The following is a 27,924-nucleotide window of genomic DNA, read 5'->3' on the forward strand; positions in this document are numbered from 1 at the left end:
TTTTGATCTTCTTACTTCTGACATTTGTTTGACAATTTTAATTAGACGTCCAATTAAAAAAATTATTAAAATGATATTTTCCAAGCTCCAACACCTTTACACAATAAAAACACTTGAAATGAAATTTCCATATGAAGGGATACATCTTAATATTATTAAAAATATATATATTCGTTTTTAACCTTTAATGACAAAAAGAGCCAAAGAAGGCAATTTACTTTGGGCAGCACCGAGAACTACGGTATAGGCTAGCAATGGGGAAAATGTATGGCATCCAAAGCCACACAAAACAAACCATCACAAGACCCTTCCCTCAATGCAAAGGCAAAACTCAATCTCAAACAAAAATGCCATTTTTCCACTTCCCATGTCCCCTCTTCTTCTTTCTGGCCCCACCACTCCCCTCTACTGTTCTAGTGGCTCTCTTTCTGACATTAACACCACCAAGTACCTACAACAACATCACAACCACTGACACCTCTTCTCAGATACCCTAACATCACATAGCAGGTATATATACTTTATCATATTATGTAAGCAAAATTATGTCAAGAAAAACACACACTTTATATTAAAAAACACCAATAATATTTATAAAATTACTTATCAAATGTATGGGAATTATCTGCACTACACCAATTCTTGAAACCAATAAGTCAAGAATCTATATGTATCTAGATATCAAAATATCAAATATTACATTGCATTGTGTTATTATGTTACATTACAATATTACCTACATAGGACAAATATCATGTTTATCTTGTATGAAAAGTTGGTTGGCTAGAAAAAGAAAAATTCAATGCGAGGCAGAGCAGAGACACCAACCCTACTTTTCAAATCTTCTTTTGCATCACTAACTTCTTTACAGCATAAAGTGAAGCAAAAAAAGAGATCCCTTTGTTATGCTTGTCCTTCTATTTCAATTTCAACGTGTTATCATGGCTTTTGTAACCTCAGGTTTGGCCTTCAATTAAGTTAGCACTTTGTTTGTTTTTTTTTAATTTTTTTTCTCTCTCTAGTAATTGCTACAGATGAAATCAGCGGATAAACAGAATAAGAATGATGAGGGAGGTTGAATTATATGAGGGGGTGCATGAATTGAGTGCAATCATAGATCACCCATTTGTTTCAAAATGGTTTTGTCTTTTTCTTCCTTTTGCTTTCGGTTAAAAGAAAAAAGGTTGAATGACCCTTGTTCCTGATTGCACCCTCATGAGATTGAGGAAGCGTAAACGATGTTTTCCTTCTTGTTCCTCTCTTCGCAAAGTAAATTCACCATTGTTTTCTCATATCTCTCTATCTTATGTTCCATGTCTGAAAAGTTTTCTTAAGAAAAATGTTGATAATGTAGAGGTTTATAAAGAATTGAAGAATTGTCATATCTTTCAGAAACTGTCTCTTTTTTTACCAAACTGTAATGCATTTAAAAAAATTGTCCTATGTGGATTATATTGAGACTTGCATTTCGTTTTTCCAGTAGTTCTTGATCCGACAGTGATCTAGTAGTCTCAAGTGTTTTTCAGGTGTTTCCCTTATCTGCCATTTAGTTCAATAATGTTTTGTGTAAATTGTTTCTTTTCATTGTATAGCTTCTGAAACTCGAAGCATTTCTTCTTACTAAGTCAGAAACCAAGACTATGTTTGTTCCCTTACTTCCCTGACATATTCTTCTAAGCACTTTGAGATAGCATGCTATGATTCATTCATCTAAATTCATGGAATTGAAATTTGACAATTGTTTTGGTACATTGACAAGTTGTTCATATTCTCTTTATGCTATTACTCTTTGCTTATGGATGCTTTCAAAATTGAAATGCAGGTAGACGAGGATGAGATTTATTGGAGACACAGAAAGGAAGATGAAGAGTTGGAATGGACACCTAATTCCACTCACTTGATATCTCAGTTGACTCAATGTTTTAGTGAGTACATTTGTTTATCTTGGTCTCATTCTGTTTTTTTAGATTTTTGCATCTCTTTTCAATATGTTAACTGATTGATGTTATGAGTCAATGGGGATGTGCAGGGTTACTGAACATTGTAAGAAATTTCAAACAGTTCCAGTCAAATGCTTCAACTATCATATTTTCATGCTTACTTATGTACACTATCCTTCTAGATATGGTGATATAGTTGCCTAGTTACTTCTATGAATAAGGAGTAATTATTTATTTGGCAGTTTCATTTTGGAAGCATTCTTGATAATTCAGGCCTACATATGAAATTAAAGTAACATTTCCATTAATGGTTTACCTCAACGCTCAGAACTGTGAGGACTGGACATGTTGTGTAACTCTGCCTCTCAAACAGAAAAAATAAATATATATTTTGCTTCTTTTGTCCTTTCCAAGATTCATTTCTCACTTCTCTAGAAATTTCTTTCTAAAGTCAGTTTAAAGAAATGCCTCTTCTTCTGTTTTCTGTATCAGCAAACAAAGCACAGATAATATTCAGAATGCATTAGAATAACTTATTTTAACTCTGAAATTCAGTATGCCAAGTCTATGATGACTTAACAACACTGCAACTTGATGATTCTGTCTCATATCATTTTATTGATCATCCAAGTTTTCTTCCAGTATTGATCTATATTTTGTTGCGTGTAGCTAATGCTATGGTTGGATCACGATCATGGATAGGAGGACTCTTTAACCGCACAACCACTAAGCGAAATGACAAATTCGTTGATTATCCTTTGATTCCTATTGAGGTAAAACAGAAGTTGGTGATTTGTTGAATTTTCCTTCTGATTATCTTTGTATTTTCACTTGTGACTTACTGTTATTACAGAGTCTGAGCTAAATTTGTTTCTATGTTTATGTCAGGAGGAAAGGCTTCAAAGGCTTCAAGAACGGCTGCAAGTGCCTTATGATGAGACTCGACCTGATCATCAAGTATGCCTCTTTATTTATCAAACTTCAGTTTGCTTTTTGAAAATTCAAGCTTAATTTCTGGTTCATAGGAAGACAGACTATATCCTGTAGTTTAGGAATACTTTCAACTTTTTACTTGTTATGTTCATACCACATTTAACTCATAATATCATTAACTTTCAACAGGAATCACTGAGAGCTTTGTGGCATTGTTCCTTTCCTAATGTATCTCTGGAAGGCCTAATATCTGACCAATGGAAAGATATGGGATGGCAAGGACCTAATCCATCGACTGACTTTAGGTACACAGATATGTTCTTATGAGAGCTCACGTGACATTTTGGTCTTGCTGATTAAATGTTATGAAAACAGTGTCATTTTAGTGCTACTAAGGTTTATAGTAGCGTAAAAAATTCACTAATTTAATTTATGGGATATAAATAAACCAAATCATTTTATTTCACAGAAATTTGATGATACTTCATATATCAGTTTTATTAGATAACTACTATGGATTAAATTCTGGTCATGGAGATCCATGCGTTGCTTGTGCCATAAACACACAAGGACATGACTAGAGAGAACATCAATAGAGCACCAATTCTTTCAATATATTTATGGAGGATCCCAAATTAATATGCTGAGCTGATAATTTCTGATTAGTTAACTGAATATTATATGAAAGCACTTGTTCATGAGACTTCAAGAGAGTAGATTCTTTCCTTATCTTTTAACCATGATCCCAACCTAATTGATATGGTGACTCCATAGTTTCTAATTAGTAATTGCATATTATATGAAAACACTGGTTCATACAGACTTTAAAGAGAGTGCATTATGATTGACCTTTCCATTACCTCAAAAGTTTCTATTTCAAGGTATTGTGTCTAATATCCAGATTTCCTCAGGGGATGTGGCTTCATTTCCCTTGAAAATCTACTGTTTTTCGCAAGGAAATATCCGGTATGCATTTGTGTCTTCTATTCTGCACATCTGAAAGAACTTGATGAGCCTTTTTGTCCTCTTATTTTAGTTCCTTCATATCTATCTTGGCAGAAAAGATGAGTTATAACTAATTTTATGGAAATTCAAATGAAGGCATCTTTTCACAAGCTGTTGTTGAAGAAAGATGGAAACAGAGCAACCTGGGAATATCCATTTGCTGTTGCTGGCATTAATATATCATTTATGTTGATACAGATGTTGGATTTATGCTCAGGTTTGTATACAATTTCACTATGCATTATTCATTCCACTGATTCTGATATTAGAAACAGTAAAAGGGTAGTCCAGTGCACCAGGGGAAAGTGCTAGAAAGTAGGGACCCAATATGAGACAGATATGACATGAGTTACATTTGGTCACCATCTTTTCTTTTTCTTTTTTTAACTTTATGTATTGATTAACAATGATTTTGTTGTTTGACCTTTTGGCGTTTGTAAATATTTCCCTTTATCGAAAAGTGAGAAAGTAAAGTACATTTTCTAATAACATTTCCACTAAATGTTTTTTTTTTCTTTTGCAGAAAAGCCACGTTGTATTCCAGGCATGAATTTTGTCAAGTTATTAGGAGGTGTGGTACATCTTAATCTGCCCTAGTCAAATGCTTGCATTTAACCCATTCCAGTAGTTTTTTTATGTTTTACTACTTAAAATGCTCGCAAGTCTCATTGCATCTTACTGCAGAAAATGAAGAAGCATTTGATGTTCTATACTGTATAGCTTTTGAGATGATGGATGCACAATGGCTGGCTCTGCATGCTTCTTACATGGATTTTAACGTACGCTTTTTATTCTGTGTGTTTTCTGCATCTCCAATCCTTCATGTCATTTGATGTTCAATTTATATCTGATCCTGGAAATTGTTTAATTTCCATATCTTATTTTTGGCCACTTTTCCTTATAGTAAGAGAAACTTTATTTTCTGTTATTACTACTCAAGGAAATTAAAACATCTCTAAGATTAAATAGAACAAGTTTTGGAGAGAACCATAGAGCATATTAATGAACCAAAATTTAACTGGGGGAAGTAGTAGTAAGGACTCTTCTAAGTAAGTAGCTAAGTTGGTATAGAGAAATTTCTTTCCAATTTTTTTTCTACCTTTTTCACAAACTGCTTTAGTATTGATTATCTGAAAACACACACTAATATGTTGTTTGGTCTTTTCAACTTCTGCAATGCATTGACACTGCAAATTATTCCATGGCTTTAGGATGTTCTACAAGCAACACGAATGCAATTGGAGAGAGAGCTATCCTTAGAAGACATCAACAAAATACAAGACCTGCCTGCTTACAATTTGTTGTAACTTGTAAACAATAGCTTAATTATTCCTCTTCTGCTCATAAGCAACAAATTCCAAGTGGCAAATTTTTGTTAGTATTGAATCGTCACCATGCTTATCCTCAATGAACTGCAAGGCTTTATTCCTCTTCTGAATTAATTTTATGAGTCACCTTTGAAGTTCTTTATAGCTGACATTTGGTAAATGAGCTAATGACATTGAAGGGGCGTTTTGAGAAGCATCTTGAGATTGTAGTTTTTGTAGAGTTCTTAAGATACTTGGGGGAAACAAAAGAGATCAAATGTGAGAAGCCATCCTAATTAAACAGTTCTAAAGAAAATTGGAAATTAAAAATTAATTGGATTAAAATCCTGAAGATATAACATTGATGAGGTTAGAAGGAGCGCTTGTGGATGAGTTTCACTTCAACTTATAATGTAACAACACAACTTAATCTAAGACTCAAATTTATGAGTTTTTCTTTCATTTATATAATATTCAACTTTTTTATTTCTACATAATGTGAGATTTTATTTTACACTTGTACTCCAACCGATCAATTGGATTTGATTGTAACGAGTATTTAATAAATTGTTGTTGCCTAGGTCAACTAGTTAAGAACGTTAAAATGATCTTTGTCTTCTTCCAAAAAGAGAAGTACTATATTTTATAGTTTGTTTGTTTTGAATTTTGAAGGGTCTCAAATGGGCGTTTGGAGGCTGGAGATTTCTTTTTTTCTTTTGAAAAAAAATTATATACCATCTCTTAGGTTTTATTTATATTGTTTTAATATGCATAATCTTACAAATCTTGGTTATGCATACTAGTGAAGTGAAACTTAAATTCAAATAGGAGAATATGAAATGGTATTTGTTATATATAACTTTATTTTAATTTAAGATAAGTTAGATAATTTCTTATCTTTAAGTTAAATAATTTCTTAATCTCCTTAACCTGTTAGATTAAGGGACTGTCTAACTTATCTTAAATTATAATGGAGTTAAATAACTTTATCATATATCATTGGAAAAAATCTCTTGTGTATATTAAAATTATTAGTTATAGATATTAATTGTATCAATCATCTTTCATGGGATGAGATTATTTAACCCATTTTTATTTGAAAGAAGTTGGACAACTTTTATAATAAATTGATCCCTGTAATCTAACTTTATAATTTTGTCCCATAAGTTAGCACAAGTTAACAAAGTCTTATTGATTACTAGTTATTAACAACTTAACAAGTAAAGTTTTACCTATTAGTCTGTAAGTTAGTTTCTTAAACTCTTTAATAGGCCTCACTATTAATTATACTTCTAAATAAGTTTTCATGTCAAACAACTTTTAAAAAGTTCCGTCTATCTTAAAAAAAAAAAACTCTGCATCACATGAATGTATTAGGCTCGAGCCATGGATCTGAGAAATCTTAAGGTCTTGGAAAACTCAACTTAGCCATGCCAATCTATTTTGACCCATTGATATCATCATTAATAAATTATTGTAATAATTAAGAAATTTATCATATATAGTAATTAATTTAACTTTTAAAATGGTCAATTTACCTTAAAAAAATATCTATATCACATAAATACATTAGGCTTGAGCCTTAGATATGAGAAGCATGACAAGTTCAAAATCAATAAAATTAGCCTTTCTTCTCATAAATTACTTCTTTTTTTAAGTGAATTCTCATAAATTACTTAAAGCATCCAAAACTGACAAAAGAATATTCAAGTATTAAGATCAAGCTAACTAATTAAGGTAAAGTTTTAAGACTCGAACCAACCCGATTGGTCTGATCGGTCAAATCACGACCTAGTGGTTGGATCGGGTTGAATCTTATATTTAATTAGGTGTACTTTCAACTTGAAGTGGCCCGGTTGGATTTGCAGTCCAACCGGTAACCCATCAATTCGGATCGGGTCACTTATCTTTCTTTTTTTTGTTAGTCATTTTTTTTGCTTGTGTTTTTTAAGACTTGTGAATTTCAATGCACTAGGAGAAAGATTTTTGGAATACGGGTGGCTATTTTTGTGAAGGTTGTAGGGTTTCATAAAAGGAGAAAGTTACTTCGTTGTGTTTTTGTTGGTTTTTATTATTGTGAACTAGTTGAGTGTTGTTTTACTAGGTGGGAGGCAATTTTGCTTGTGATTATAAGATGAATTTCTTTTCATATAAGGGGTTACTTGATGTTTTGGTTTGTCTAATTTGTTGTGAACAAGATTATCATTGTTGAACTAGATGTTGTACTGGAAAAATGTGAGTTGATTGGAGAACATGTTTCATCACCAAAATATTGGACAGTAATAAATACAATTAGATATTGGATAGTAGAAACATATATTGAACTTAAACTTATTTGGTTTTTTATTTGTGTTTGTGATCTTTGTTACTTGTTTGGTTAAGCTCGGACAATGATATATTTTTTAATATTTTGGTATCTAATTATCTATGTTATATGTAATTATATTAATTTGTAATGTTATTTTAAATATTTTAAGACAAATATAAAATTTTTATATTTTTTTACTATAAATCGGATCATATAGATCAATTAGTGACTCATCGATTCAATCACTAATCAATGTTATAATTAGGTTAGTCACTAGATCGGTTTTTAAAACTATCAATTAAGGTGCTTACGGTGCCTACTCTTTTTTCTTCTTCTTTAATTTCTTATTTGCTAAGGGCCCAAAGGCCAAGGACAAAAGCTAACTAATTAACGACTAAACCAGGAATATGCAGTGTGCCTACACCTTACATGCATGCAATTACAGCGCAAATTACAAATGTCAATAATCCAGGTAAAACTTAAAAGCATGCTTTACATGGTGCAGACTGCAGAGTATTTATTTATACAATATACAAACCAGGAACATTCGAGATGTAAATGGCGTTACAAATGTAGGTTGTACGGTAATATTAAGGATACATTGAGAACAATATGCTAAAACTTAGTTTCCTCTCAATTTTGATGAAATCTTATATGATACTATCTAGTGAAGTCTGAGATCGTCTCACTATTGCAAGTAGACCAAACTACCAATATTTTAGAAAATTTTCCAGTAAAACATCAACTTAATGGCTGAAATTAGTGTCATTATTAATTTGATTGTTTATGTTTAAAAAACAAACTTAGCTTCTAAATTTCACAATTATCAATTAAAGTTTTTCCGTAAGTGATTGACAGTCTTAGCCAAGCATGAACTAAAATAGTTTATGAATTTGACCATCTTAGTCTATCATGAACTAAAATAGTTAATAATAATTGATGTCAAGAATCAAATTAATAAACTTACATTCGAAACCAATTTTAATTATTTTTTAAATTTACAGACTAGAATAATTGAAAAAAATGTAGTCTTAAAATTGATTTGATGTTTTAATTGAAATTTTCTCCTGAGCCCATCTTTTGTCTGTCTTTCTTATTGTGAATTGTGACTTCAAAAGACAATTGCATGAATTTCAAACGTCTATATCCTTGAATGGTGCCAACATAGTGGAATTTACACTGATGATTGACTTGTTTAAGTCCAATTTATCATTGTTAATAAGTCAATATTATGACTTTCTGATGTGTACTTCTGCTGATAGAAATGCAATTTATTTTAGTTTTGTTGGTATATTGCTCTCTGATAATCCTTCAACTAGCACCTGCAAGGGACACCTAGCTAGCTCTCATTATATGATGCAATTTAAAATGCTGCAATGCTACCAAAATGGTGTAAGAAGATTATAGGATCAAAAGCATCATTGCATCAATTTAGCATGATTGCTTCAACTTATCACATCTTGCAATTAGTTTATTTATATTGCTTAGGTGGTAACTCATATTTCAGATGATATGCTTACACTTGTCCAATTAAACTTCGTCCCTTGGAGGAGTTTTATATAGTTACTAGGAATTGTAACTATAATCACTACTCATAATTACTTAGAACATATATATGATGCACGATTGGTTTGACAAAGGTCGCATATATCAAGATATCATATGTGCTTAAAGTTGGTCAATAACATTCACCACTCGGGAGAATAGGATAGCAAAACAAAAATTGTGGTTGATTGGATTCATCAACAAGCATTGAACTTCTTTTAATGAGACCTCTACAAATTCATCATAGCATGGCACTAGGATAAGTGGGGGCAAAAGAAGAGAACAACAATTTCCCCGAATAGGGGAAGCTGTTTTACTTGATGTATAAGCATTAAAAGCGCATATTCATGTGTCCACCATACTACCTACCAAGCCTCTCTTTTTTAATTTTTTTTTTTCTGTGAGATCATATGCATGTTGTAACAAATTATTCCTACTATCAATAAGCATTAGCACTTGAACCAAAAGCCAGTCATAGCACATTTTCCGGATTGATGGTGAAAAAGAGCATGAGAACATGAGGTGACTTGTAAATTGTAATTTCCTCAGCTCTTTTAGGCTATAGAAAGAGAAGGTTGAACTCTGTTATATCTAACTCTATATTTCTTTTTCTTAGATTTTCTTTTGTCTGTATTCTATCCAGCAATATTCTCCAAGCAAAGGCTAATTAATACTTTTGAGGCTATAGGTATTCATGTAGCTAGAAGTACTCAGCTTTTATAGAGTATACATTTGGTTTTAGGAGTATAGTTAATTTTAAACTATTATACGAAGTATTTTTTCTATACTTAAATTATTATATTTTCTATACTTATACGAAGTATTCATGTATTTTTTTTTCTATACTAAACTATTATAGGAGTATAGTATTTTAAACAATTATTATAGTGATATTTTTAAACAATTAAAATATACATTTGATATATATATATAGTTATATAGTTATTTTTTTTAAAAAATATATAATATAGATCAGGAACCACTGTATTAATCAACTGTTAATTTAATTAATCATTGATCAATTTTTTTTCTTTTTTTGAAAAGCAAGATATTCTCATAAGCGGATATCATGATATTAACTCTTTAGGCGTAAAATACCTATGTCAAGGAATTTTATGGTATGACATGTGCCATTTGCCCATTATGTATGATGCAAGTTGGGTTATGAAATTGGTGTGAAATGAAATCTACTAGCATGAAGTACCAACAAGTCAAAGTGCCAAACAGCTACGTGATCTGATGCATTGACTTTGAGGATCATAACCCATGTGTTAGTGATTGCAAGGGTGATGGGTTTGTTGGTTGTTAGCACTCTCAACTTTGATAATCTCTTTACATTGTTTCCAATTGATGGCTTTCTCACTTAAAAAAGTGTTGGTGGTGGTTATAATAATCTTGGCATCAGTCCATTGCAATGTCCCATTCCTGCAATTTATTTGTCAAATTTAGGCAACTTTTTACCATTGACATCAAAGTAGTAAACAACGTGTTGTTTGCATTGAAAATGGAGGCTTCGAGAACCCTTTAATGTCACTGAAGAAGTCACTACAGTTTTATACTACTTGAAATAGAGGACAGTTATCTGTCATAATATTATAGACTTGTTTTTTATCGACTTGTTACGATATCTCATCAACTTTCATATTTTTAAGATTTTTTTTTAGATTCCGGTCTATTTTATGCGATATAAATTAATAATCTTTCTGTAAAGTTTATCAATAAACTAAATATAAATCATTTTGGTAAAATAAATATAATTTTTTTTACCTATGTTGTCAACAAAATTTATATTGCCATAAAAGAACTTGTCGATGTGATTACTAATTTATCCTCTAATTTGAGATAATTAAAAGAAAACGGGGAGAAAGAAAAAATTTAATTTATATTTTATTTTTTTAACCAAACAAATACTGTCCATATTTTTTAATTTTTTATAATTTCTTTTCTGACATCTAAATACATCGTTTGTTAGAAGATAACTGTGGGAGATTTTTACCAAATAAATAAATATTTATCTAAATAATACAACTTAAAAAAATATTTATACTAATAATACACTGTAAGAAGTGAGAAATCGATTTTTATACATATATATTTTTTACTGTAGTTAAGAAATCGGTTTTCTAGGAACCGATTTCTGAACTATTATTTTATTTTTTTATACACATTTAGAAATTGGTTCTTTTTTTGTTTTTTTGTTATTTTTTAATTTGTATTGTTTTCGTATTTTTTAATGTCTTTTATTTATTTTTTTAATTTTTTGGGTTGTATTATTTTGGATAGATTTTTTTTTTGTATTTTTTGTGTAAAAAACTCTTTCCTTGTAACCGTATATATACTCATCCTTCTTTCATCCATAATTTTTCTCGCTCTCGTCCTTCACAAGATTTAAATTATCATCGATCATTAATCTTAATATAATTATTTCCCCCTCAATAGTATCTTTAATACAAATTTTAAATTAAAGAAAATAAATCACATTAAAATTTATTGTGTATTTTTATGTTTCGAATCAATAGCATCTGTAATGGAAATTTTAAATTAAAGAAAATAAATTGCATTAAAAGTTTTCACATATTTTTATGTTTCAAAAGAAATATTATGGATTATGTTATAATAAGTAATAATGGTACAGAATCAATCGTTTAATTTATTAAAAAAAATCAATCATATAATTAATTTCAGCCAACAACATTTTTAATTAATTTCAAATATTCTACTTCAATTGTTCTATCTTTTAAGTTGAATCATAAAGCAAAATATCTCATTAATTTTTCGAACATAAAAATATTTGGAATGCCCAAATAAAAGTAGAATATTTTGAAAGGGAATATTCAGATATTATTCTAGAATTTGGTACTGGCTAGGTTAATCCTCACTAAATAATCTATTTAGGCCAATGACAGCATTTTCATTTTCTTTAAACTCAAGCTCGTTTTTTTTTTATTGGTCAGCTAAAAAACTCAAGCTTGTAACACATTTAAACAGGTTTCTTACTAAACTCAAATTATATATTAAATGAGTCAATATTTTTTACTTTTCAATTTTTATTATGAAAAAAATCAGATTGCTCTGCTGTAATTTTAAAAATAATGAATGATACTAAGGTATCCCAAAAATATAAACAATATAATTATCTAAATATTTAAATACATAATTTAACCTATGTTAATATTAAAGGGGGGAAATAAATTTTTTTTATAGTTTGAAACATTTTCCTAATTTATTGAGTGAACAAAAATGATAATAGAAACAATTAAAAATCTCCTCTTTTTTTTAATAATCCAAATAAAGGGTTAAAGTTCAAGTAAAGAGTTTTTTACACGAAAAAATACAAAAAAAATATTTACCTAAATAATACATAAAAAAATACAAAAATAATTTTAAAAGAAATAAAAAAACAAAAAAATTAAAAAGAAATAAAAAAAACATAAAAAAAGTTATGAAATCGGTTCCCATAAATATTTTTTTGGTTGTATTATTTGGGTAAGTGTTTTTTTTTCTGTATTTTTGGGGTAAAAAAACTAAGTGTGGCATTATGCGTTTTTTTTTGCCATGAAAGGGTAATTTTATTTTAAAATTATAAAAAAGCTGTAGAATCTGAATTAATTCTTATCAAATGAAGTCGTTGAAAAGTTTAATGGCTTTACTTTTACATTTTCTTTTTCAGAAAAAACTAATAAATATAGAAGTTGTAATTATCATTTTTTGACATTATTTTTTTAATTTTATGTTATTAAAAGTCGTAACTATAATGTACGAATTATAATCAATATTTTTATGTTTATACATACATTTATAAAGTCATGTATGACTTCTAATTCATTTTTTTTAAACCAGTGGCTTGAATTATTCTAATGGACCCGTCCACCAAACATTCATTTTTTTTTTAACTCTGGGAGTGAGTGTGTTTGTGTTCTTTCCTTCTTGTCATTCTATAAGTCATCATAATGGATATTATTATTTAAATTATTATTTTTATTAATATTTAGACAATTTCTAAGTTAAAAACACTGTAGTTGATTGTTTGATAAAAAAAAAGTTACAATTAAAATATGAGTTTTATATCTAATGATTAAAAAATTATTTATTAATCAGATCTAGCATGAAAATATAGTTACACAAATTACAACTTATCGATAACACATTTACAATTTTTATGATTAACACTAATATATCCCCCGCGTTTTAAAAAGACCAGCATCTGAAAGCATCTATGCCTACTTTTTTGTTTGGTAAAAAACTTGACTTGCTAATTAACCCAATCAGTCTGCTAACAAGCAGAAAAATGACATCTTTTTTACTTTTATGAATCGCTCTTGAAAAGAAATTTATTGATTTTCTCCTAATTGGTTAAATTTTAGGTGTGATGATTTTTTTACGGTGAGATCTTTGGTTCAAGTCCAGGATGATCCAACTGTGTGAAGAAAAAGAATAGAAAACTAACTTGACTCCTTATTGTATCATGTTCCACTTTAAAATAATTAAAATAATTTTTACCTTTTGTATGAGAAAAGAAAAATCGGTCCACAAATCTAACGGTCAAAGCCATGTAACCTTTGCAGATCAAAACTTATAATCTACTATTAAAAAACTAGGACTTGATATCATCTAAACCTGCACAAGTTGCTAGTTTCTCATATTCGGTAATATTAGTTGAAAAGTTAAAATTACGATAAAAAATTAATTGATATTTGAAAGTTAAAAAATTAACTTATTAAATTATAAGTATTTGATAAAACTAATTATTAAATGTTAAAGTAGCTAAAAAATATAAAATAACAGAAAAATAATAAAATCATGATTTATTTGAAAAAAAATAATATAAAAGATAAAAAAATATATTGAAGGTAAATATGAAAGAAAATATAAAAAGCAAGAGGCTATGTTAAAGAAAACATTTCAGCTAGCTTCTATCTTTATTTACTAGTTGAAAAACTCATTTGGTTATTGGATAAACAATTTTTTTTAATAATTTCTCAATAGCTTCTAACGTTTTTTAAAATGTTACTTATAATAACATTTTTTAAAATGTTAACTTCTAATTTTTTATATTTTCTTTATTTTTATCCTTAACTTAGTTATCAAATTTCCTACTTACTCTTTTTAGCACATCATGATTTTATTATTTTTTTCTTTTTTTACTTATTCATATGTTTTTCGTTTTTTTTTTTCTCCAACATGCAGACCCATTTGTTTTATTTCGCAACATGCACACTAATCTTTTTTCTGTAGGTAATGATATTTTTAATTTTTTTTCACTACTCTTTAATGCTTTGATAGGTTTTCTTTTATAATAATTCAATTGTAAAGTTTCCTAGTATGACAAATAAAAAAAGAAAAGCAATAAAAAAAGAAACATAGGACTTAATTATGGCTATGATTTGATAATTTCTCTTTACCATTTGTCCTTTATTTTTGATTTTTTTAACTATTACATTAATTAACATAATAAAAATATAATGTCTACTTCAGTGTATTTTTTTATATTATTTTAAACTTGATTAAAAATATTTTAAGAAATAGTATAAGGTTAATAGTAGAATACCTAACATGAAAAAAATGTAACATAGAATAGTAGAATATAAATATGTTTATTTTTTGTCATTTTATACTTTTCAGTTACTTTAATAACTAGTTTTATTGAATACTTCTAATTTAATAAACTAATTTTTCAACTTTCAATTAGTTTTTAAGCTATTTTTTTTTAATATAACCTAAAAGCTAATATCTTAAAAAATGTTACTTCAAGTAACATTTAAAAAACACTAAAAATTATTAAAAAAAACTTGTTTACAAAATAGCTAAATGAGCTTTTCAACTAAAAAAAAACTAAAAATTAATTGAAATATCTTTAAAAAATAACCATAGAATATCGACTTCTACATTTGAAAAATATGTATTGATAGTATAATTGGGTAGATTTAATTGGTTACATTAAATGAATAATTAATATGTATTGATAGTATAACTGCGTAAATTTAATTGGGTATTTAAATGAATAACTACAAATTAACTTAGTTCGATAAATGTTCATTTTAAAAGAAAAAAATGAAATAGTTAAACTAAAACAAAACGATTGCTGATATGAATTAAGATATTAACCATAAAATTATATGATGGGATATAATAGAATTTTCATAAAAAATAAAGTATAATTTTATTATAAATGAAATTTGTTAAAAAGAATTCCAAGAAATTAAAAAATATTTTCACTAAATAAATATTAAATAGAAAATAATCGATAAAATATCTAATTTAATAGAGTAAAAAGAGGGAGACGATTATGCGGCTACCTAAAACCGCATGTGGATATGGGCTAATTATCAAATGAATTAAAATTGTTATTTTGCCTCCAAATTTTAGGTGAGGATAGATATTTATGCGAATTTTACAACCATATATAAATTGTTTTAAAAGGACAATTAAGCTAGGCCATGTGCTATGTCGTTGCATTAGATACATTTTATTATTATATATGATGGGTCCACGCGGAAATAAAAGCTCAGAACCTACATGTCATGCATGGCAAATGGCCAACCGTTCATTCAATTTCTCATGCATCTCCATCACTAGATTGCATTCTTTAACTCTCTTTTTTTTTTCTTTTTACCAAACCAATGCATACCAAAACAACAATTATTATAAAAAAATGTTCATGGTATCATGGGATGCTTATCTATTTGCAAACAAGAGCCTGTGGATCGGTGGCATTTACAGAAAAATTCCACGTCTCAAACTATAACGGTCATCATCATCATTGGTCAATACTAACAAGTGATCATACACAACCCAAGTTTCAAAGTTCTATGTAGTCTCACTCTCACATCATCTTAGTAACTATAACAACTCTTGCCTCCTCACCTATCACTCTACATACAAAAGGAGTCAACTCATTTGATCGGTTACCCTTACCCTTACAAAGGCTTGTGTCCTAATTAAAATGCTCTCAAAGGGTTAATTGATTAAACAACTACAAAGTACTACTACAAATCCTCATTCCTCATCACACTCAAAAGCCAACAAAAAGGGTTGCTATTAATGGTCCAAGCAAAGGGCACAACAACCAAATATATATCCAAAAAAAAGAGAGGATTTTTTAGGGGTCAAATTTGCAAAGTAGTGTGCATTAATTGTCTTTAGCCATGCCGAATGCCCATGAAGTAATTAAAGTCATGATGTTGGACCCTTAGTTGCTTCAACCATGAATCTGCCACGCTCAATAGTGAGACTAGTTTTTCTTGGTCCCTACCACAATTCCCTGAGACCCACACATTCCCTAGCATCTTATACGTGGCCAAACCAAACGCTGGCAACGAAATTCCTTCACCTTCTTTCCTCTTCTCGTGGGCTCCCTCGGAATCATCATCAAGGTTCATATCTATACACAACAATTACACACATGAGAAAGAAAAAGTTCCACTTAATGCATATTGTCTTTCCAAAATTTTACGGTTTTATTTGGGTGGATTTTTAAGATCTTTTTTTCTTTTCCGAACCAAAAGTCCTTAAGGTTAAAAGGGTACAGTAGTTGTGCATAATCATGTTGGAGAAAAAGGATTATATGCTCACAATTTTACATAGTCATTCGATTTTAATTTTTTATGTATAATAAGTTTATTAACTTTTAAAAGTAATTTAAACAATAATTTGTAACATAGTGTAAAATTGTTTCACTATTTGTACAACAACATCAAACTCATTGTGTAATTTGAGACATGGATAAGGAATGAATAATGATGATAATACCTTGGAATGAAGATGAAAGTGTGTGGTAAGTGAGGAAGCATGTTGAGAGATCTTTAATTGTTCTTCCCATGGGAATATGATATATGGGGTACCTGAAAATAGTATCCATGAAAGATCCATTCATCAATTGATCATGTATAATAAATACTTAAATTCCATTAGAATATGCCTAACATCAAGGATACTCGGTGAAATCAAATTAAATCAGAATTAATTTAACCATAAGGACCACCAGAGATGTGGTAGAAAAAGGACAAAAAAAATAAAAATAGAACATCTTTAACATGAAAGAGAAAATTAATTACCAAGCAACTGCCATCCAACTTGCTGGGGAAAGATCTACGCTTCTTAGTGACATCAATCCCGGGTATCTTTCTGCTAAGCCAGTAATCTGAAAGAAGAAAATAAATTAGTCAGCAACAGAGTGCCATTGTTCCAATCTTAGATAAAATTAATTTTGATAGAATTTGTTCAAATGCGTGCACAGTTAGAAACATTTGTCATAAAGTTAATATTGCAAATATTTAAATTTCTCTTTACACAGAATTAAAGCAAAAAAAAAACACAAAGTTGATTACGGTTTTGCATCTTCAAGGATTTTTATTTTATACCCTCAAGTTTTGTAAGTCGTGACATTGAATTGGATAAAACCCTTACCATTTTATATCTTTAAGGATTTAATTTAATAATAAAACTTATAAAAGATGAACAGATGTGGATATATGCTAATCTTTTGAAGGAGTAAATTAAGGATTTTTTTTGTATATATAGATCCCAAGAATCCTCTTCAAAAAAAAATCACAAGAATCCAAACACAGAAAAGTGAAAACTACATTCAGCAAAAGTTTTTTAAAGGAGAACATATGCTCAAGAAGTATAAAAATAAGAATAATAATTAATTACGTTGAAGAAGGTGGGGGTGGGGGGGTTCCGCAGAAGAAAGAGATAGCAGAGACTAGACTAAGAAGTGTCAAGTTATTATGAGAAGAGAAAAACAAGTTCTCTTTGGATTCTCATGATCATAAGTCAAAAGTCACAGTTAACCTTTTGTAGATACCCTATCACTAAAGATTTTTGGTGATTACAGTACAAACTTCTAAAACAGAACATTCCCTATTCCCTCCCTATGCCTAATTTGTGGATTCTAATCTAATTAGGAATACTAAAATCAGAATCCAGATATATATGAAAATCATGAAATTCTTTGAGCAAATCAAGTAAGTTAATAAGCAATAACTAATTAAAAAGATGTAAAAAGGTCTGAACTGGCCAACAAGAACAAAACAAACGCACCTTATCCATTAGAGGGACTCTACCATATGGAGTTGATCTATCAAAATACTGGAAGTAAAGGTGACCTAATCGGTCATTCATGTGCCACAAACAATCATGCTCAGATCCTCCTTCTTCTGATGAAGTTCCATCCCACCTCCATAGTTTGTCACTCTCACTCTCTTCACTGTAGGAATCGCTGTATGAATCTCGTGTCTCACACTCACCTGACTCAGCCTCTTCCCTGAAAAAGCAAAAGAAAAAAAAAATACCCAATTCAAATCATGAAGTCCAGAACCACGAACAGCATAATTTACAAAAATCACTTGAAACAAAACCAATTAATCCACAACCATCATAGAACTTTGACCATAAGAACATTCACTCCGTAACACAAAAAAAAAAAAAATCATTTTTTTAACCATCATAATTGGAGTTTTTGACTCTCTAAGTATAACCCCCAGCTATAGTACAGATTTTCAGTCCAAAATTCAATCATACTTAAACTCCTTCTAAATGTGTGTTCTGAAAAATATAAATTCAGATTTTCCTCACTAATTCTTGTCCCGAGATTAAGTCACACTTAAAAGCTCCATCTGAATGTGTTAGTTAGAAATCGAATCCAGACCCTTCTCGTGTCTCTGTGTGAATCATATCCATTGGCTACCAAATTGTCTCATTTGGTGATAAAAATATGCTTATTTGAGACACCAATGACAACTTTCAAACCATGATTTGTTCAAAACTACAAAGAATTGAACAACCCCACAACACTGAAATCTTGATTATCTTCATGTGCGTGCATATATGTGAAAAAAAAAAAAATACCTGAAAGTGTTGCTGGTGAAAATCTGAATTGCAGAGAGGTAAGGAACATAGTACTGAACAAGTGTCTCCCCATTGGACAACGTGATTGGAACTCCAGCTCCATAAGCACTCCATTCGTGGAACCGATTCCATAGATCACCCAAAGTGAAGTACTCAACCGCTTCTCTCTCCCACGGGTGCCACAAACGGTTAAGGTTTCGAATCTCGTGCTGACAGGATAAAAAAAAACACAAAAACACAACAAAAACTTAGGATCACAACGAAAAAAAACACAATGAAACAAAACAGAAAACAAAAATTAAGAAAACAGAGACAAAAAAGTAACACCTTGGGAAGAAACTGAGACGGCACAACAGGTGTCGTACGCCGGAGGAAGCAGTCAAGGTTGGACTTAGATTGCATTGACCCTTGATCGAAAATCATGGTGTCCGAGAAAAAAGAAAAAAAAGAGATTGAAGGAGTTTCAGTTCCTCTTTACAATGAGAACTAATTAAGATGAGGGGGAAAAAAAACAAGGGACAGAGAAGTTGAGAAATTATTGAGGTTAATAACGGAGAAGAAAGAGAACTGAAACCAAATTATCCCAACAGCGAAGAAGAGTCAAAGTTTTTTTATTTTAGAACTTAAAAACTGAATTTTTTATTTATTTATTTTTTGCAATTTTTTCCCCGCAAAACTCTCAATCTAGCTGTCTTATTTTTATCTCCTGGACAACAATTTCTCTGTTTTTAACAATAATGTTTCCAATTCAACACATAGTTACACATAAACAAAAACAAACAATGGCAACTCTTTTTTTTTCTCTCTCTCTCTCTCTCTTTTAATCTATCTCTTTCTTTCTTTCTTTCTTTCTTTCTTTCTTTGATAAACTAAGTCTTGAAAAAAACTAATGCCAACCCTGCTTTGTTCGACATTCAAGGAAAGACAACACGCTGACGCTTTAACCTTAAACCGACACAACGAAGGCCAGAAACAAAGACACGCTAAAACTAAAAGAAACGAAAGACAAACATGGGGAAAGAAAACCAGGGAATACTTAAAAAAAAATCTTTTTTTCTTTTGTTTAAACTCTTGTAACAGAAACCCGTGTTGGCGTGTTCGTTTTGTTTGAGGGAAACTGAAAAAGGTGGAAAAGAAGGAAAACTGACCAGAGAAGAAGGGTATGCGAGGAAACTAGGAAACAAAATAGTAAAATGCTTCTTTGGTTTGGTTGAGTTGAGAAATATCCAAAAAAACAGAACAGAAAGTGGAAACAGGGGATTTGGCTTTGTTTTCTAGAAAGTGCGAATTTATGAAGTGTTTAGCACAGATATATATATATATAGAATGGGGTGGTGGGAACTCTCTTACAAAGCAGTGACTAGCGTCTACCGCGTCACAGAGAATACGAAATCTGTAATAACATTTCTAAAATTCATGCGATTCTCTGTTTCTCTGTCTCTCTCTGTGGAATATATAAAACTCTGCTTCCGTTTCTTTTTCTTCTTCCCTTCCTTTGATTTATTTTTTTCTTCTTCATGACATGCATAATTTATGGAAAAGCAAATCAAATAAATTGAGGAGTAAAATTTTCTCGTTACATATTTAACGGAGTTGCATGTTTAAAAGTTAGGACAAACAATTTTATTCGAATCAAATAGATCAATCTAAATAATAAATTTTTTCTTTAATTATCTAATGCAATGCCGTTACATGCTTATCGAAACATTAAGTTAGAATAATTTCTCAATTCTCATAGATTGTATACATTGATTCCCCTTCTTTGATGAAAGAATATTTAGTAGATTTTTTTACAATTAATAAATTAAATTTTGGATTAGTCATTTATTATAATAAGAAAAGTAATTTGAGAATCTGAATCTTGCTTTAACTATTCTCATGCATAGTTAATAAAAATTAAAACAATAATAATTAATGATAGTGGATATCACAAGAATTAAAATAAGAACATGTCTCATTTATGTTATAATAATTTTGGGAAAAAATATAGTGCTATTTTAGGACAAATTTAAAGTGAATTAACTAAATTAATTAATTATTGTTTACTATTTTGATGAATTAGTTTATTGGTCTTGTAAAAGAAAAGATTAAAGTGAGTAATATTCAAGCAAAAGAATTAACTTGTTCGAAAAATTTCGGAACGTGTTTTTGTTAATTGATGAGATAAATCATAAAAGAGAAAATGGAGACATTCATTTTATTTCAGGTATTGGATAAGGTTCGTTTTAAGAATAAAGATAAAAGAAGATACATTAACTTGTATTGGGGCGGTGATTGGGTAATAAATTAAGGTTTTTTGGTAAAAAATTAAGGGTTTGAATTCAGTGGGTCCAAAATTAAATTTTAGGGTAAATAGTCACTTTTGTCTCTGATTATGTAATTTGTTAATAAATATGTTTTTGAAAATAAAAATACAAAATTTAGTTCCTAAAAATGTAAAAAGTGTGATAAATAAATTCATTTGGTCGTTAACTTCAATCATTCACCATTAATAAAATAGTCTAAGTGACACATAGGAAAGAATTTGTCACTGAAATGATTGTGAGGCGTGAACATCTCTAATTACCAGTGTAGGAACATATATGTTATATAATTTTTTTTACTTCTCATCTTTCCACTCCGCTGACAAATGTTAAATGTACTCTTTAACCTTAATTCTATGATATGAATTTAAGTTAAAACCAAAATGAAATTTTAAATGTACCCTGACCTTTGTTTGTTATTTGAGATAAGTTAAGTTAAAAAAATATATTAAATTACTAATTCGATCCTTTTGTCGCAATCATTATAAAAAATTTTAAATTATAATAATTAGTCATAATCTACCCTTAACATCCGGATATATTGGTTGCACTTTTTATACTTTTTGGAACTAAATTTTATATTTTCATATTTCATGAACGCATTTGTCAGTGGAGTGAGAAGATGAAAAATAAAAAAATATATATATATTATATGACAAATATGCTCCTATGTTGACAATTAAAGATGATTACGTTGAGAATCATCTCAGAAACAAATTAGTGTCTCTGTGTCAATATATTTATCACACTTTTTAAACTTTCGGAAACTAAAAATGATTATTTATCCTAAATTTTACCGTCACGGAGTAAAATTAATTCAAAATTACCTTATTTTAAAGATAGGGCATACTAATTTTCAACAACAAAAATTAAGCCTAAATTAATATTATTAATTATTTGTCATATATATGAATAAACTTTGATTAATTATTTTCATAAAAAAAAGCTTCAATTTTGATTGCTGTAACCTTTGTTAGATAAAAAAAAAATGAAACTTTTCTTTTGTATAAAAATAGAGAAAATGGCATATCTAATTCATTTGTTTTTTTTTTAAATGGAAGTATGACCACGCATAATAAAAAATTCTGAGCGCAAAAACAAACAAAACAAAAGTGTCAAAAAATTGACCAGTCCTAGATATATAAACATTAAAAGATTTATTTTGCACAACTGGACAAAATATCTTAAAAACTGTCAAGCTTAAGATCACTTTCTTCTTCTCAATTTCTGATTTATAATAAAAACTCGTTGGGATTAGAAAATATAATTAAGTGATTTTTCAATAAATTTATGTTATTTTAACGTACATATATTCAATTTAATCCTTAAATTTATTTTAAAAATTAAAAATATTATTATAAACTTTATTAAAAATATTATAATAAATTATAAAACAATTATAGAAATTAAAAACTAATTCTATAAATCCAAAAATGTTCAATCTAACATTTTTTTTATTTTTTAAATACATATTTTCAATTGAGAGCTAGGATTAATCTTTTAATATTTTGATAAATCAAACTCTTAAGTCTTGACTATATAAGAATAAAAAAATGAGAAAAGTGTGTGTTTTACAAGCTATTTTAGTAAATTAGTTTGAATAAAATAAGTTTGTTTAGGATACAAGTTTATTTTAATAGTTTCTTCTTTGTTTTTATAAATTATTTCAACAAATCTATAATTGAAAAAAAAAAGTTATGCATTGTATAAAACAGTTTTATATAAATTATGATATATGATAATTTTTTATTTTACTTTAAAGAAAATAAAGATATATGAGATTTTTAGTCAATATATTTGACTTTTATTATATATGTGAACGAAAGACAATGTCAGATATTTATAATAACTCAATTATTTTATTCAACTAATTGAATTAGACTCTTGATTATATCTAACTCTTTTTTAGCTTTTTTTTAGCCAATATGTCTGACCTTTTTTTTTATTCTTGTTTGTGGAACTCAAAGATAATGTTAAAGTTTACAGAACCTATGCATCCTACTTAACTAATTGAGTTAGTTCCCCTTAATCATGTGTAACCTTTTTCTACTTTAAAAAAAACTTATAACAAATAACTTTTTGTTAATAGACTTAAAGCTTATGTTTTAATTATTTTATCTTTAGGTCCATCTTAAGATACGACTGTTCTTATCATATCTATGTTGTTATAATTTTATTTGTTGTGCCAATAAAATGATAGCGTTATCATGTAATTTATCTTTGCTCAAGTATATGTAATTTTAGGAAAACATTATTTTTTCATATGAACAATTTTATATCCTATCGTTATTTTGTTATATTATGCTCACCAAATATTGAAAACGATGAAATTGTAATTATGGCTACATTGGCTACAATTGTCGTATCCTGGACGACAAAGTTTACATGAACACTATGTAAGTGTAATTATGGCTGCATTGGCCACAAATTATTTATAATTTCTTGCAATATAAAAAAACATGATGAAAATTAAACTGTGATTACAATATAAAATCGATCTTTCTTTTACCGTAACTTTATTAGAAAAAAAGTTAGAAGAAAAGTCGTTCCATGCTTAGTAGGTGGTGGCTTTGCCTCTGGGGGAAGTACAACCAAAATATATAACATAGGTCAGAGAGAGAGATTGAGACACACTCCAAGATTCTAAGTGAAAGTAAATTATAAAAAATAAAATCAATTGATTCAATTATATAAATATAGATATAATAAAATATAAAAATGTAAAATTTTATTTATAAATTTAGTGAATTTTAAAAAATAAAAGAAGCAAGTACACCCCTAAAACCAACTTAAATCCATCACTGTTAAGATAAGATAAAGATATGGTTGAGTCAATTAACATGAAATCAAGTGATGTATTTATGTAAGCATTTCTAAAATTTATTTTGAATAAAATTAACCTGGATATTGTGGAGCATTAAGAAAGGAATTCTAGCTACAAAAGCAAAAGTCCTCAAGGAATTTTTTGCTCGTGAAAATCTATTAATTATAACCTTAAATTTCTTCAACAAGAACCATAACCTTAAACAACATATATACAAAAATCAAAGGAGGTGATAATTTATGTACTAATATGCCATAATTTCATGCATTACTGAATGTAATTATATAAAACGAAAGAGAATAACTTTGATCAACAAATATTACGTGAATAACAAGTCAAAATTAAATCCATTAAAAAAAAACCTCGCAATTAAGTTATATGCAATGTAAATTATATTGTATCAAAGTCTATCCAACACAAGTCAGGCACATGCAATGCAACATGCAAAGCCACAGATTTGACAGAGTCCTGAGTACTGACTACGCAAACCAAACAAAACGTATTGCTTTATTCATTCAACGCCTTAATTGCCCAGCAAGGCATGGCATTGGTCATTGGATAAACACGTACAGGTTTTGCAGAGAAACGCCAGAACTGTTCAAACTTCAAACAAAACAAATGGAATGCCTCGTTATGATCACAATATTTCACCTTGTATATACCCATATTCAACTTCAACCTTCTAATTCCGGGGAAAAGGAAAATTTAGAAACTAAGAAGAAAATATACATTTTGTATTATTGATTAGTACTTTATGACGAATATATCCTTATTTTTTAAGCAACCTGGAATTATATTAGGGTCGTTTATTTAAATTTGAAATTCAGCTAGACAATCAAAACCTGATAATATATGGAGTAAAACCGTATCAACTTGATTTATTATTGTTATATATTAATATTAACATTGTGTATAGTTAAATCATAAAATAAAAGAAAAGGAATATAAAACATAAATTAAGATGTATTTTACAAGATATATTTTGAAAAAATTAATATAAATATAGCATTATATTTATCCAACTCAAATAAAATTACCTCAAATGAAATATATATATAATCTAGACAAAAATATAACATATGTTTTATAAAATATGACCTAATAAGTCATTAAATGTGTGATCAAGTTTATTTCAATTTAATAGAGAGTCTCAAGTTTGAGTCATTAATATGCAGTTACATTAAACACTTAAAAAAATAACCCATTGAGATTTATCTAACTATCTCATGTAAAGAATATTCGTGGACTCTTAAAAAATCTTATGATAAAAAATTTATTATTAATAATTAATATGCAATTAAAAATGTTAACCAAACTTATACTTATATATATATATATATATATCAAGACATCGCACCATATTGGTATGAATCCGGGGTAAAGTTAGACTATTTCAGTTGGAGTGGTTACATACATAAAATATCATTAAGATGTAGAATTTTTCTCTCTTTTATTATTTTAAAATTATATATATTATATAATAATTTTTTTGAAATTTTATATTCTGATAATCACTTAATATGTAGGTGATATCTAGACAAGTTTATTTGTAGCAGGTTAAGAAATAAATAAATCACTTAAAAAATTTACATGCATGATTTTTTTGTGTGCCTCGTGTGGACGTACTCGTTCCCTTCTGTGTGCGATTTGGATTGAGATATGACTCAATATATGCCAATAATGCCATATAGAGATATCCTATATATATATCGCCTTTTCATTTTTAATTGTTTCGTGCATAATGAGGACAACAGTTTTGGTGTGCATGTTTTCAGGTTTAACCACACAAATTCTAGCTGCAAGATTGAAGAAATGCTACGAGGACTAGTTAAGACTTAAGACTAGTTAGCTAACATTGATTTATTTATAAATTATACGATAATGAATCACTAAAACTAAAAGCCAAGGGCTACCCGTTTTTCACAAAGTGGGAAGAATAAAAAGATTTGGGACAATAATTGTAACAGTCACTGATAATAACTAATATATTGGAGTTACTTTTTATTACTTTATTCGGAAAATAAAGAAAAACGACACATCTTCATTGAGAAACGAGTATATCACAATCATTTATTTCATGATCATCAACTAAAAAATAGGAATATTTAGTACGAAGGTGAGAAAAGTAATAAAACTTTAGTAGGTGAATTTTTTTTATATAAAATTTTATTAATTATTTGATCTTTATATTTATATTTGTACAAATCATCACATTTTAGTCTTTAAACCTAAAAACTATTCAGTTTAGTTCTATACATATAAAGAAAATTACGTTTTAGTCCCAATCATATTAAACACAATTTAACATCATTAATAATGCAATGATAAGGTGTTGACATAACATTGACATATTACTACAACAACAACAACGCCTTATCCCATTAGGTGGGGTCGGCTACATGGATCAACTTCCGCCATAATGTTCTATCAAGTACCATACTTCTATCCAAATCATTAAGTGCGAGATCCTTTTTGATAACCTCTCTTATAGTCTTTTTGGGTCTTCCTCTGTCTCGAATTGTTTGTCTTCTCTCCATCTGGTCTACTCTCCTCACTACAGAGTCTACCGGTCTTCTCTCTACATGCCCAAACCACCTAAGTCTATTTTCCACCATCTTCTCTACAATAGGCGCTACTCCAACCCTCTCTCTAATAGCTTCGTTTCTAATTTTATCCTGTCGAGTCTTACCACACATCCACCGCAACATCCTCATCTCCGCTACACCTACTTTATTCTCATGTTGGCTCTTGACCGCCCAACATTCTGTTCCGTACAAAATCGCCGGTCTTACCGCAGTCCGATAAAACTTTCTCTTTAGCTTGATCGGTACCTTTGCATCACATAACACCCCCGATGCTTTTCTCCATTTCATCCATCCTGCTTGAATGCGATGATTCACATCCCCTTCAATTTCCCCATCATCCTGTATTACAGACCCAAGATATTTAAACCGTGTGACTTGAGGGATAATATGATCTCCTATTTTCACCTCTGAGTTAGAAACTCTCCTTCTTTTGTTGAACTTACATTCCATATACTCCGATTTGCTTCTGCTTAGGCGAAAGCCATGTGTTTCTAGAGCTCGTCTCCAAGTTTCCAACCTCTCATATTACTAATGTGATATTATTGTATTTGTCCTTTATATTTTAATCTCTATACTTACACTATTTTTATGTTTTAATATGTCTCTAAACTAACATAACTTTTACGTTTTAGTCCTTATATGAGCTTTTTTTTTTTTTTCTTTTTACGTTTTAGTTCTAGTCAACACCACGCACTCCCCTTCTTCCTTCTCCTCCTTTCCCTTCCCTTCATTGTTTCCTTATCTTCTTTTTCCTTGCCAACACTCCCATTTTCCTTTTATTTTGTGAGTTTTGGTTCTTATAAATCTTCTCCCATTGATTAATTTCTCATTAATCCTAAATCGGAAAGTTTCGATGTTGCAGCATTTAGACGAGCTTCTAAGGCAAGATGAAGTAACCTTCGAGTAGTGATTTGTGTTATGGCACTCCTTGCAGTGACAACTAGTGACGTGCTACATTATTTTAATTTGTCGGCATCAAATGCTTGGGTATTTGTGCCATTACTATATGAGCAAAAAAAATTATATATGTTTTAGTCCTTATTATTAGTTGTCATATGTAACTTTGTTACTACACAAAATCGAAATTGACAGTGTAAAATTTCAAAACCAACCAATTAACCTACAACCCAAGCATTTGATTTAAATTAAATTAAATCCATTTCTTAAGAAATAAAATTTAAATATATTTAAAAATAAAATAAAAAAATCATAATAATATTTTTAAACTATATATTGTAAACTACGCACCAGTGCCAGACACGGTTATTAAGCTATTTTGGATTGTAAAATATTGAAATAACATTGTGTATAAGCATAAGCGTATA

General features: G+C 29.1%; 2 protein-coding genes across 6 annotated transcripts; one reads left to right on the forward strand and one right to left on the reverse strand.

Annotated features, from left to right (window-relative positions):
- Positions 1 to 441: 441 nt before the first annotated feature.
- On the forward strand, positions 442 to 5,355 carry LOC114417235 (ELMO domain-containing protein A-like). 4 transcript variants are annotated; one of them, XM_028382368.1, is made up of 10 exons: positions 442 to 510; positions 1,823 to 1,925; positions 2,610 to 2,713; positions 2,829 to 2,897; positions 3,063 to 3,178; positions 3,785 to 3,839; positions 3,975 to 4,095; positions 4,402 to 4,449; positions 4,563 to 4,657; positions 5,090 to 5,355. In XM_028382368.1, exons 3-10 carry the CDS (start codon positions 2,618 to 2,620, stop codon positions 5,183 to 5,185), a joined length of 696 nt encoding a protein of 231 aa, XP_028238169.1. In that variant the 5' UTR covers positions 442 to 510; positions 1,823 to 1,925; positions 2,610 to 2,617; the 3' UTR covers positions 5,186 to 5,355. The 4 variants fall into 4 exon arrangements, with proteins under 4 accessions (XP_028238169.1, XP_028238167.1, XP_028238166.1 ...); XM_028382366.1 differs by lacking the exon at positions 442 to 510 and adding an exon at positions 776 to 960; XM_028382365.1 differs by lacking the exon at positions 442 to 510 and adding an exon at positions 1,011 to 1,269.
- A 10,396-nt stretch (positions 5,356 to 15,751) lies between these two features.
- LOC114417236 lies at positions 15,752 to 20,217 on the reverse strand. 2 transcript variants are annotated; one of them, XM_028382370.1, is made up of 7 exons: positions 20,036 to 20,217; positions 19,215 to 19,294; positions 18,888 to 19,096; positions 18,081 to 18,303; positions 17,093 to 17,178; positions 16,788 to 16,879; positions 15,752 to 16,419 (listed from the first exon to the last, which is right to left on the reverse strand). In XM_028382370.1, exons 2-7 carry the CDS (start codon positions 19,287 to 19,289, stop codon positions 16,178 to 16,180), a joined length of 927 nt encoding a protein of 308 aa, XP_028238171.1. In that variant the 5' UTR covers positions 19,290 to 19,294; positions 20,036 to 20,217; the 3' UTR covers positions 15,752 to 16,177. The 2 variants fall into 2 exon arrangements, with proteins under 2 accessions (XP_028238171.1, XP_028238170.1); XM_028382369.1 differs by having other exon boundaries at positions 19,215 to 20,216.
- Between the last annotated feature and the right edge of the window lie 7,707 nt (positions 20,218 to 27,924).

Source organism: Glycine soja, chromosome 6 (assembly GCF_004193775.1).
Source record: "Glycine soja cultivar W05 chromosome 6, ASM419377v2, whole genome shotgun sequence".
Classification (NCBI taxonomy): Eukaryota; Viridiplantae; Streptophyta; class Magnoliopsida; order Fabales; family Fabaceae; genus Glycine; species Glycine soja.

Excerpts from the sequence above, each read along its gene's own strand:
- LOC114417235 (XM_028382365.1), top strand. The coding sequence starts at position 1,189 with ATGACCCTTGTTCCTGATTGCACCCTCATGAGATTGAGGAAGCGTAAA. Across the intron at positions 3,179-3,784 it reads AATCCATCGACTGACTTTAG|GGGATGTGGCTTCATTTCCC; the intron begins GTACACAGATAT and ends AGATTTCCTCAG. Across the intron at positions 4,096-4,401 it reads GATGTTGGATTTATGCTCAG|AAAAGCCACGTTGTATTCCA; the intron begins GTTTGTATACAA and ends TTTCTTTTGCAG.
- LOC114417236 (XM_028382369.1), bottom strand. The coding sequence starts at position 19,310 with ATGATTTTCGATCAAGGGTCAATGCAATCTAAGTCCAACCTTGACTGC. Across the intron at positions 19,097-19,214 it reads CGTCTCAGTTTCTTCCCAAG|CACGAGATTCGAAACCTTAA; the intron begins GTGTTACTTTTT and ends TTATCCTGTCAG. Across the intron at positions 16,420-16,787 it reads ACTTTCATCTTCATTCCAAG|ATATGAACCTTGATGATGAT; the intron begins GTATTATCATCA and ends TGTTGTGTATAG.